This window comes from Phoenix dactylifera, chromosome 13, assembly GCF_051530095.1.
Source record: "Phoenix dactylifera cultivar Ajwa chromosome 13, Ajwa_hap1_PhDact_Kaust_v1.1, whole genome shotgun sequence".
Classification (NCBI taxonomy): domain Eukaryota; kingdom Viridiplantae; phylum Streptophyta; class Magnoliopsida; order Arecales; family Arecaceae; genus Phoenix; species Phoenix dactylifera.
The window spans coordinates 26,087,456-26,100,171 of record NC_143202.1 but is presented as its reverse complement, the minus strand read 5'-3'; the positions used below and the strand labels follow the sequence as shown (position 1 = coordinate 26,100,171).

The following is a 12,716-nucleotide window of genomic DNA, read 5'->3' as shown; positions in this document are numbered from 1 at the left end:
AAATCCCTCATGCCACTTGCTAAACATCACCTTTATTCGTTCTTCTCCCTACATTAGAAGAAGGTTCCTGCATTTCCTTCTGTTACAAAATCAAATAGCATTCTGCTCTTTAGCAATCCTCCCTCTTCCAGCTTAATCCTCTTGCACACATCCTCCCCTTCTTTGTTCCACCATCCTTAAACCAATCAACCGATGATGGACATCAAGTTCAGGATACACCTAGGAAAGAATAAACAAAAGTGCCTTGCTCTTTTAATTCCCACGACTGGGGTATTCCACCAAGAGCAGCTATGATGTTCCTGAGATATTAACAGGAATGCAGTGACACATGGTGAATGGCCACTACATCACAAAAGCTAATGAAATCTTTGCAGAAATGCAGTAAAGAATGTAATCTCACTGAAAAATGCAACTTTTACATCTCCCTTGTTCAAGTTGCATGTAACTGCCCCAAAATTAGCCGCAGAATGGATACTATGCATCAAGGTGCAATTAACCAAAAAAAAAAGAAAGAAAAATGGTGTTTCATTTGTTTTATCAGAAGTTATTCGAATTTCAGTGGTGTCTGGATCATCAGGAAGTAAGTATCTTCTAATATTTACCAGGATGTCTTAGACAGTCAATCATCATTCTACAATGCCCACTGTAGTTTATTTTTCATCCATCATTTTAACAAAATAATATTCAAACCTTCAACTACAGAATATATGAAGCAATCATGTCAAATGTCAATGTTTTATGAATTGCTTAATTCTAAAAACACAGAATATATTGTTTGTGCCTGATGGCGGTTGTCAAAATCTTTCGATGATATTGTTCAAATTTGCCACTGATGATCGCTGCAAAAGTTAACATCTACACCTGGCCAAACATGCATTTCATATGAGCCTTCTGGATTCTGTGTGGAATACCCAAAATATATCATGCTTGTGATACTCTTTAGCCTTTTGTAGAGAAATTCCACCGAGCAAAGACTGATAAACTCTATTTCCCCTTCTATTCCTGCTTGACCCAATACTGTTCCTTCTAAGTATCGATTGGTGACAAACAGTCAGGAAGAAGACACTGTATGAAAATTCATTCATATATAACAAATCTAGTTTAATCTAAACTTTTAACCAGGAACAGAGAAAGAAGAGAAGTTGATCTATGTTGCACCAAGCATTGGGTGTCTATAGTGTTCATGCATCAAATTCAAGGGCTAGTGAATAAACCAACCAATTCAGTATGACAGTAGGCAGCAATCCTGAATTGGTTTCCAAAGATTGTCAGCATTATGCAACGAATTCGTCAACTCTTTACCAGAAAATTCATGAGAATAATATTCCAATACATCAATAACACTTACAGATAAATAATTCAATTCTTTTCAATCAAAAAATCTTGCTGGCCTAGGTTGCAACCACGCTTCCAGTATCTGGCAACGTATAGAACACTGTGGGCAAGTCCAAAAGGGGAAAAGATGTGGAGAGAATAAGATTTATATCAACAACGTTAGCATGATTCAGACATAGAATAAATCCAATGAGTCAAACTCCATCACATTATAAAACCATATTTACATGCGAAAGAAATGAATTTTAAATCTGAACATTCTTTCCAGCATTACCATACTGATTACATTTCCATCATGGGCTTCATTATTCAATGCAATGACTCCATAAGCCAATGGAAAAAGAAAAAATTGTATAACAGCAACAAGAAACAAAAAAAAAAGAAAAAATGGGGAAAAATCATTCATCCAACACAAGAGATACAACGCAAGCCACATCATGATCCGTTTATCTAACGATCACCATCTTGCAAAAAAATTCATCTTGCAACAAATTTAGAAGTTACAACCAGAAAACAATACAAATATTCTCATTAGATTCATCCAAACAAACAGGTTTTGCCCGGGATCAAAATCATGCGCCGCAATTCCAAGAAGAAATGATCTGAAACGATTCGAATGTTAGAGAGGGGGAATTAAAAGAAGCCATTTTATCACCTAAGATAAAGATGGAATTCTTCCGGTTAGGAGGTGGTGAAAGAGAATAGAGCAGACGCGGGCAAGATCTTGAGGAGGACGTAGCAGAGGAAACAGAAGAAGATGAGGAGGAAGAGGTAGTCCACCATCACGAACAAGGTGGTCGACCCGTGCCTCCGCTTCGCCTCCTTCCTCCTATTCTTCCCCTCCTCCTCCTTCCCCTCCATCGAAAAGCCTCTCCTCCGTCTCTTCTTCTCTCCTCTCCCTTCGCCGGTGCTGGTAGATCTGAAGCCTAGCGATCTCAGAATTCTCGATGGATGGGCCTTCTGTTTGTAAGAAGATATTCTGGGCTCCGCAACAAAATCAAGCCTATACTAGCCATGGGATGCTTATCGAACGGTCAGAATAGAACAGAAAATATATGGGGTTCGATGGCTGTCACATACGAAAGATCGCTTGATCTTTCCTTGCCCCACCTTGTTCTCTTTATCTAGTTTTGTACTTCTGTCTTCTGCTTTCTTTGGTTAGGTGAGAGAGACAGGATGGAAGGGGCGTTGGCTCGATTAAATTTGAAGATCGGATGCCCCACATTTGGATGTTACCAATGAAAGTGCTACTGATCCGCTGGTACCAAGGTAGCGCTGGAGTGACATATTCATACATGGGTATTGATCCCAGTGGAGGGAGCCCATGGGTCGAAGAGGATATGCAGAAATTTGCGGCCTGCATCGAACAGTTTCTACCTGACTTGCTGCTGGTCCGGTGCAGATCTAAGTACTGAGAAAATTCGTCACAAATCTGGTCCGGATAAATATAATTTTTTTATAAATTTTATTTTAGAGGTTAAAAAATTGATTTGAATAAAAAATAATTTTTATAATTTTATCAGATTTGATCCATCCAATATATTTTCTCTATCTCTATCCATCTCTTGCTCTGTTCTGCATCGAGATAAGTACGAATAATGGCCTATTTGACCCATATTTGGCTTGTTGCCATCCCTATCTATATAGCTGAGTGGGCTAGAAACCATGCACAATTGATTAATATCCTTCCTTGCTAATTGATATATTTTTATGGGCATAGATCTTATGATAACTTGTAGGATTTTATCAAATTAAATCATATTGTTTGGATATTTCTTTTATATACGTCCAGTGGTTAAAATTAAGGTTAGAAAGTTTAGTAAAATAACGTCAGAAAAAAATGTAAGAGGACTTGCAAAGCATTGAAATATACATAAATATACTAAAACGTGAATCTGCTATCCAAAAGTACTTTATAAAGAATATACATATACGTCTAGTACTAGATGTGCATATGGTTGGTGGGGAATTGAACGGGGCTTGGGACAAAATAGTTAGAATATTTTGAAACTAGAGTATCCTTATGAAACTTTCCTCTTAGCATCTTCCCATTCGCCTACTCGCCTTCAAGCTTCCTTGGTGCCGAGATAGAGTAGCCACATAATAGAAGCTAGGAAAGAAATGTAACCTGGAGCTGTCCTCCTATTCGCGATATCTCATCCACGACGACTATCTTATCCACACGCGTACAGCATGGATACCGGTCCTGACTATCTTATTCACCCACAACTACTATCGAGCCTGTGCTCCGGAAAAGCGCATAAAAAATCGTATACGGACATCCCTGCCGTCTTCTTATACGAGACCCATGACACAACGCCCAACCATCCCGCCAATCTCCTGATGAAACGTGGCAAAGGAGCCGTTCCTCGAAGCATTGTTCTTGACATTAACTTCGAAACGAAGAAAGAATTTATATTAAATATTAGGATGGTGACCTGATCCCTCCGATGAGAACAACGTGCTTCCCCCGCCCCCGACCCCGAATTCCCGTCCGGGTGCATAGCATTCCCCGCTCTCCGAATTCCTTTCCGCTACCGTTAAAAAATCCGGCAGTCGCCCAACCACGACGCTGCGGCCACCCCCTCTCACTCTTCTCCCCCCCTCTCCCTCCGATCTTTCCCCATTTCTAGTTTTCGGATCCACTTCTGGGCTCTCTCTCGCCCCCGCTCCCTCTACTATTCTTCCGGCCGCCGTTAATGGAATCGCCTCCTCGCCCTTTCTCCTATTTCCGCTACTGCTATTGCCGCTGTTTCCGCCGCTTCTGCCGCTCCTGCCGCTGCTTCTGTTGTTGCTACTGCTGCTCCTCCTCCCCCGCTGATTTCGAGGGCTAGGGTTAGGGTTTTGGATTCTTGATTTCTCCTCGGCATGGATCTCAACGCCTCCCAATCCGACCTCTCGCTAGGGTTCCACCGCCCCCACGGGGCTGCGCCGCCCTGCGGTCCGGTGGCCGATGATTCCGTCGTCCTCCAGATCGAACCCAGCCTCCGAGACCCCTCCGAGACCCCTCGGTCTATCCCCCTCCAGCTGCTGGACGAGCAGTCGGAGAATCTCGGTGACGTTTCCTCCGTCGGGGCCATCGATCCCGACGAGTCCGAAGACGAGCAGCGGGAGGAGGAATTCAGTATCTTGGGGTACCCGATGTGCTTCAAGAGGCATCGGAGGGGGGAGTCTTCGTCTTCTTGCTCGTCGACGTCGCTCCACCCTTCAAAGAGGGCTGCCGCGGGGCCGGACCTCGAGTCTCGGCGGGCCACCGTCCGGGCCTGGGGGGACCAGCCTCTCTCCGCTGCGGATCCAGACGTGTTTGAGATCATGGAGAAGGAGAGGATGCGGCAGGTCCGGGGGATCGAGCTCATCGCCTCGGAGAATTTCGTGTGCCGCGCCGTGCTTGAGGCTCTGGGCAGCCACCTAACCAACAAGTACTCCGAGGGGCTGCCCGGCGCTCGGTACTACTGTGGGAACCAGTATATTGATCAAATTGAGCGGCTTTGCTACGATCGTGCCCTAGCCGCCTTCAGCCTTGATCCGGAGAGCTGGGGTGTAAACGTCCAGCCATACTCATGTACCTCTGCTAACTTCGCGGTGTACACAGGGCTGTTGCTCCCGAAGGATCGAATCATGGGGTTGGATTCACCTTCAGGTGGGCATGTGAGCCATGGCTACTATACACCCAGTGGGAAGAAGATATCAGGGGCCTCGATATTCTTTGAGAGCTTGTCATATAAGGTGAATCCTCACACAGGGTATATTGACTATGATAAGCTTGAGGAGAGGGCGATGGATTACCGTCCGAAAATACTGATCTGTGGAGGGAGTTCTTACCCAAGGGAGTGGGACTATGGTCGGCTTAGGAAGATTGCATATAAGTGTGGGGCGGTGTTGATGTGTGATATGGCTCATATTAGTGGGCTTGTGGCAGCCAAGGTGAATAATTTTTTCTGAAAAAATATTTTCTTCTTATATAATTTTCCGGTCGGTTCATTGCTTAGTGTTGTTTAATAGCTTAGATAAAGTTTTTGACTTTCATGTTAGCAGTATGCAATTTGCTCTATCTCTCTGTGCATATATATCAGGATAATTACCCTTTGTGTCATGAAATAAGGGTAAGCAGAATTTGTCTTCATGTGCATGCTAGTCTTAGATTTGATGGATATGGAGGCTTATGATATGAGTTCTCAAATGTTTGCCTAGATATACATGAAGCTTTGATACCTAATTTTAGCTTCAAACCTCTCGGTATAAAGCCTATATATGGGAAAAAGAGGATTCTGTATTACCATATTTTTTGTGCTTTCTGATGGAAGTCAGTAAAGACCAGTTGGAGTCCTCTTTTGTAATTTTTGGGTGTCTGTATGTGTAAGGTTTGCTTGACTTAAAAAATAAGGAATAAATGGACTTTAAATGGAATTGACAGCATTCGCACTTTAAACATTAAGTATCTGTAAGGAAAGGCAGCAATCTAGAGTGAAAAATCATTAAGGAAGAGCCTAATTTGTCATGAGAGAAGGTATTCAATTTAAAGGAGTATAATTTCTGTGGAAAAGTAAAAAGTGTTGGGATGAAACGGTCTTTGGCAATGCTCTAGCTTAATTATGATGGAAACCTTTTGGGTATTCCATTGTGATCCAGTGCTAAGTGCATGATTTTCAGATGTCTAACATTTATAACTTTGTGAATCATAAGCTTGGATACTGATAGTAACAGTTATAAGTGTAGCAATGTAGTGTATCTTGCAAGGTTTATATGGATAATGTTGGTTAGATAAAGTATTAGGCCACAAAAGTGAAACAAAAGTTGGACAAAAAAACTGAAGACATGGATAAGCAATCTTGAAAATGAAAAGATAAAATCAGATCAGAATGTTAAAACATGCAGTAAGACTTAGGACTCGTTTGGTTTGTGGGAAATTTTTTTTCTCACCAAAATATTTTTTCTGGAAAGCTGATTTCTGGGAATATGATGTCTGAAAAAATGATTTTGGCATGTTTTGTTGATCATGGGAAAGTGGTACATTTCAGTGTAGCTTATCTTTGGTTGAGTATCTACTTTTCTAGAAAGTTATGTGAAATATCTATTATACCCTTAATAAAGGGAAAGACCTTATCCATTGATTTTGATAGCTTAAGGGTAGTTTTGGAAAAAAGATCATAATTTTCAACCGGAGGAAAAGTGGTTTTTCTATGTTTCTTATAGATTTTTCTTTTTCATGAAATATGAAAATCTTATTCCCATGGAAATGCTACTTTTCCATCTCTCTCTTTTGAAAACTTCAACCAAACAAGAGGTCTTTCTTTGTTTTCCCGTTGACCGCATTTCCCCCCTTCTTTAACCAAACGAGTCCTTAGTCCATCAAAATCCTCGAAATATTTACATAGGTCATTTTTGTACAATTTATAATAGTCTTTTATATGCTGCAGTAAAACCTTGAAGATATGTGTTGTTTTATCCTTGTCAAATAGGCGAAAATAAAGTGGTAACATTTGTAGAAACATGACTCACAATGCAATGATTTGGTACCATTAATCTGTTGGCTGGACTTACAGAAAACAGCATTTCCAGTTAAGCGTCTCTTGAATGTGTTGATACTTATTTATCTGTAGTCCTTTCCCATTTACCGATGTAACGAAGAGTGGAATGTTGCTGTTAGGTTTAGATATTTAAGAAACCATTTTTAAGAATTAGGTAAACTTGATGACCGGATTAGGTGGGAACTAACTATCATTCATTCAAGGTACTGGAAGGGATTTAATCGTTTATCTTTTACTCTTTTTTTTACCATAGGTTGCAAGGTAATGGTTGCAAACTTTGATTCCAATTTTTTCATCTGTTCATTATGAGAGCTTTTGGAATGTGCATTCTGTCTAAAATGAAGTTGTTAATATGCTGCCCATTATTAATTTTTGAAATGGCAATGGTTTTATTCCCTTTTTGTATTAGATAATTATTATTTTATTCATTGTTCATACTTTTTTTGGGCTAGAGTCTGCTTTGCTCAATGTATATCTCATTAGTATTGAATGGTGGAGAAAAAACTCATTTGTGTATGTATACCATCATTATTAATTGTGTTTTGCAGGAATGCCTTAGCCCATTTGATTTTTGCGATATTGTTACGTCCACAACTCACAAAAGCCTTCGAGGTCCTAGGGGTGGTATAATCTTTTTCAGAAAAGGAAGAAAGTTGAGGAAGCTGGGACAGCAGGGACTTTCCCTTGGTCAAACAGATGAAGCCGAGCAGTACGATTTTGAAGATAGGATAAATTTCTCTGTTTTCCCATCACTTCAGGGGGGACCTCACAATAACCATATAGCTGCTTTGGCAATAGCTTTAAAGCAAGTAGCTACACCTGAGTATAAAGCATATATTCAACAGGTTAAGAAAAATGCTCAAGCATTAGCTTCTGCTTTGCTGAGAAGAAATTGCAGATTAGTCACTGGGGGTACAGACAATCATTTGCTACTTTGGGATCTAAGAACATTTGGGTTAACAGGTATTTAGAACTCTGGACAGTTTTTCTGCTTTTCTAGCATGGTACTGTTTGCTCGAGCATGTTAGCAAACTCAAAAGGGACCTTTTGTCCTCAATTTTGATATGTTAAATTGTATTTTGAAAAATTACAATGGCATGATTAGCTGAGTTTTTAAGTTCTCTCTTAGCAAATGGAGGAGAAGCAATGCATTCTTTAAATTACTAATCGCATTGCAGTTTGTATTGATCTTCAGACCTTCCCCTTTTTATTGTGCCCTCTCACTGTCTTTGTGTTTTCTGTTTTTACCTTCAGGTGGCCATTTTTTTTCTTTACTACGTTTGTCTGGTTTATTCCGTATAAGTTATAAATGCTGAATAATTTTGCAATGATAAATTTTGAGAGTGTTCTACAGACTGTTACCCTGTATGCTAAAGAAAAAAGGGAAGGGTTGGAGGCCATAGGTACTTGCTTCTTTTTTGTGATGTTGCTGGAAAGGCTGTTCACCTTTACTTCTTGTTTTAGGGCCTCTAACTAGAAGGTATACAAACTTGTTAAGGAAGGGTTGGTGGAATTCCTAAAATACGGTGACATCTTTGTTGTTGTAACATCTTCCTGACAAGAAAGGGGAGTTGGAAATTCTATTTTGGTTAAGGTTTGGAATTGAACCTAGCTTATTCACTAAAAGACTGCGTAACAACCATCCTATGCTGCTGTTTTTCAAATGTTCACAATAGCTTCAAGCGGTTAGGTAATACAAAACCTGAACCAGGTTAGCTACTTCCACTAATTCTTGAAATATAGATTCTTAAATATAAATAGTTATTTGATATAATCTAAGAAAAGTGTGAGGATTGTTTGATCATATCTGAAACTATGCGTTCCAATTATATGGTTGCTAACAACAGCCTCTCTTAAATTAATTTCTTAAGTTCTCTGTAATGATTCAGTCATAGAGAATGTCATGTGCTGCTTTATTTTTAACCATCATGTCTGGAGGATAGGTTTTGGTACTATGCAGTGTAATATGCAAGTAAGCATGTCGGATGCCTTTGGAAGATAAATTGCAGGTGGTGGGTAACGATTGCCCAAGCCTTACCAACATGGAAGGATTGTTAACATTTAATGGAGCAGTAATCAACTGTAACCCAGTTAAGATTATGGTGACACAGATAATTGGGGCTTTTAACTGTAAGAGGTTAGGTTTCATGGATGTGAAATTTATCGATATAATTAACAGCACAAACATGGGACAATAGGAATGAGTTCTTATTAGAGGATTGCAGATATAGGAAAACCAAAGTTGGCAATATATTTGTTTCACCAATCAATATAAAAGTACAGGTTTGGTGAGATTGCAGGGCAAAATACTAGGACAGGTTTCGAGCTAGTTGTGGAATAGGAAGTGACGAGGTTTTGGAAGTGTTAGTATCTTGGATCTAAGCAGGTAACCCACACTTCAAAGTTTAGGGAGTCGATGATGACAAAGTTTATGTGGGGGAAAAAAGCAAAAGAGAGTCTGGCTTGACCCTGCAGATTTAAAGCATCATTTGGGAGGCCAGAGGGAAGAAAGAAGTTATTGGCCTATGGTTATTGTTAACTAGGAGGAAGACCATGGCCATTAAAGTCATCTATCACGAGCAACAATCAGTGGCTACATTCTTGTATTTCAACTTCTGGTTTCTTTGGGCCTGCACTAAGAGTTTAACTTGCTGCTGAGTCCTTAATCATGACCATTGCCTTATATATCCATGGGGATAAAAGTGTAGACTTGGTTAGTTCATTTGTGTTCGATAAGGGCATAGCGGTCAAATAGCTTAGGCTACTCTGGCCGATAGACTATATAGTCTTGGCAGTCACCCAGGTGACAGACTTGGTACAAATTTACTTGATCATTCTTTGATTCAAGTAATTCATTTTCGCTATTAGAGTTTTGAAATACATCAACAAGTTTAACATTTTAACATGCCTTGAGGTATGTGTTGTGAACATAAACAATGAAGTCTCCTTCAAGTTATATTGTAATTTGTTATGCTTTTACTAAATTTATAATAAATATAATAGAAGTTAATAACATATTATTGTTGTTGTTTTAGCTCGATGGTGGACTTTGTCTAGCTTCCTTTGTCATTTGTCTTGCTAGATATTGGAGTTGTGATTGTTGAATGAAAGATCTTTTTGCAGTTACTTGTTTAACACCTAAATTTAAGTTAATTTGTTGTTTTAACATTATAACGTCTAAAGTTTCTCAGTCCTTTCTTAGTATATATGCCACATAAGAAAAAGATTGCAAGAGAATACTTTAACTGTATATATGTGTACATATACATACATATATATATATATACACACACACACATATGAATTATAGTTTTATGTATATACACATATATGTACATATGCGTGCTATGTGTTTTTCACCTATATTTATATGTAAAAACTAATGTTACCTTGGCACATATGCATTCATATATAGTACATGTTTATATATATATATATATATATATATATATATATATATATATGAATGATGGTCCAGGTGAGGTTTGCCTTGGTGTTCAGAGGTCTATTTGTCACCTAGGCAACCGTTCAGAGGTCTATTTGTCACCTAGGCAACCTCTTGTAAGAACTATGGATAAGGGTCTGTTAGTATTTAATCAATCTGCTAGATACTTCACGAGTGTCTTGAGGGGGAAAACAAAATGTGGCTTGTCGTATATGGAATTACTTGGAAATGGTCTCATTATATGTTACTCCTGCATGTTTGATGGTGAGAAGAGGGAGTATTATTTCCTATGCCAATTTTAAGTGGGAAAGAAAAGAATACTAATTTAAGATTAAGATCTTTGGGGCTTGCATGGAAGGCTAGCATCTTTCATCAAAAAAATTAAAACTGATGGTTGTTAGTTATGGTCCATAATAAATCACCTCTCCTGTCTTTTGGGTACTTGCATGTTGTTTAGAAAATTGTGACACCACAACCTTCTAGTGGTCTTGAACATACCGGGTTAACTTGCACTCCATGGACCTAGCCTGCCGTTGATGAGGCTTGGCCTAGCATAATTGCTAGTGGATCGGGCATGGATGAATAACGGTCTGTGAATTTTGATAGTGATTTTGCTAGCTATTGAGCCTAATAGCCCATAAGGATCTTATAACATATTGGTGCATATAACTAAAATACTCATCATTAAATTACCAAGTATATTTAGAATATGAAAGTTTTTTGTTTGTGTTGTCCTCCGACCAAGATCAAGACTATTTCAACACAGAATATGTGGTCAGTTTGGGTGTTTCAATTTTTTGACCTTTTCCCATTATTTGCTTTTGCTTTGCGCCCACTCATAACGCAGACAAAAACAAATTAGGAAAATTAAGAAATTCTTACTTTCAGAAATTTAATGATGTTCATTGCACATGTTGCACACACAGGCCACATCAGGATCCGCATTTTCTGAAGATCATTTTTTGTGTACGAAGCTTATTTTTCAAGTATAAGTCATAATTTATGTAATGCACTCTGCAGAGAACTTAGGCATTTCTTCTTCCTAATTATCTTTATCTTGGACAGGTAAAAAGTTTGAAAAGGTTTGTGAGGCCTGTCACATGACACTAAATAAAACCCCCATCTTTGGCGATAATGGTGCCATCTCTCCTGCAGGAGTGAGAATAGGTAATCTCTCATAAGTTTGTGTGTGTTTGTGTGCACATGCATGATGTATTTACTTTTGCGTGTGTGCGTGCATGTGTGAATATCAAATTTACAGTTTCAGCCTGTTGGAAAGATCATAGCCACTTATTTTGGTTTTGCTATTAAAAGGCACCCCTGCCATGACTACAAGAGGTTGTCTAGAGGGAGATTTTGAAATGATTGCTGAGTTTCTTGTGAGGGCTGCACAGATAGCAAGTAACGTGCAAAGAGAACATGGGAAGTTACAAAAGGAGTTTCTCAAGGGTCTTCAGAGCAATAGAGATGTTATTGAGCTTCGTAACTGTGTTGAGGCCTTCGCTTCACAGTTTGCCATGCCAGGTTCGGATGTGTAGGTGGAAGACAACCTGCTGATCATCTTGCTACATACATACATATATATATAGTAAAAGAGATGGTAACAGTCCTAAATTCCTTGCCACACCCCTTGTGCTTTCCTATATCATGGTAAATTTAGGCTCTTCATTATCGGATCTGTTTCATCAAATATGCATGTTGCCGTATAAATTTTGAAACCTGCCATATCGCCCTGTGCTCTCCTACATCAGTTTTATGTTATTTATCCAACTGAATGAAACGCTGCTTTCATGCTGTGCCCTATACCTTCTGTAACAATATGAGATTGCTCCAACCTCGCTGTCAATTTTGTTCCAACCTGCATAGTATGGTTGAAATTCTGGTCAAGTTGCTATATGCTTACGTCTCTTTAATCTTGCCTTTTCTATTGTGTGATCATGCCAAAGAAGCTATTTTGTGCGGTCATGTTTTTTTTTTTTTTGCCCTTCAGTGAGCTGGGCTGTGTGATCTGGTGCAAAGTGTGGAAACAATGACATTTTTGCATGTTCGACCATGCAACATTTATTGCAAGATCTTTTTATGGCGTTGCGGTAAACATCAGTTTTGTGCCATGCATGCGGACTTTGGGTTTCTTGTGCTGTGATTACAAATAAGGTTACGCAATTATCGCTCTGATGGCTGCACGGGCTCCTAAGGTCACCAAGCTAGACCAAAAACAGGGTCTGTTTTGCTTAATTATACATCCTGTGCTTGTTTTGCACAGGTTTCATCCATAGGCTCTAGGAAAAATATCTACTATCATTAAGGTTCGAAATTTCGACCACAATAGATTCAAATTTGATTGAAATTTACAGTCTAGGGCTCCATTTAGGAAAGCTTTAAGAGGCCTAAAGTACTAAAGCACTTTT

At 39.2% G+C, this 12,716-nt stretch overlaps 2 protein-coding genes across 2 annotated transcripts; one reads left to right on the top strand and one right to left on the bottom strand.

Moving 5' to 3' along the window:
• Positions 1-629: 629 nt before the first annotated feature.
• Positions 630-2,319, bottom strand: LOC148700300 (uncharacterized). Its single transcript, XM_088710074.2, has one exon. It carries the CDS (start codon positions 2,194-2,196, stop codon positions 2,017-2,019), a length of 180 nt encoding a protein of 59 aa, XP_088566200.1. The 5' UTR covers positions 2,197-2,319; the 3' UTR covers positions 630-2,016.
• Positions 2,320-3,389: 1,070 nt separating this feature from the next.
• On the top strand, positions 3,390-12,221 carry LOC103719953 (serine hydroxymethyltransferase 7-like). Its single transcript, XM_008809442.6, has 4 exons — positions 3,390-5,259; positions 7,412-7,826; positions 11,374-11,475; positions 11,623-12,221. The coding sequence occupies exons 1-4, from the start codon at positions 4,204-4,206 to the stop codon at positions 11,844-11,846; spliced, it is 1,797 nt and encodes a 598-aa protein (XP_008807664.4). The 5' UTR covers positions 3,390-4,203; the 3' UTR covers positions 11,847-12,221.
• Positions 12,222-12,716: the final 495 nt, after the last annotated feature.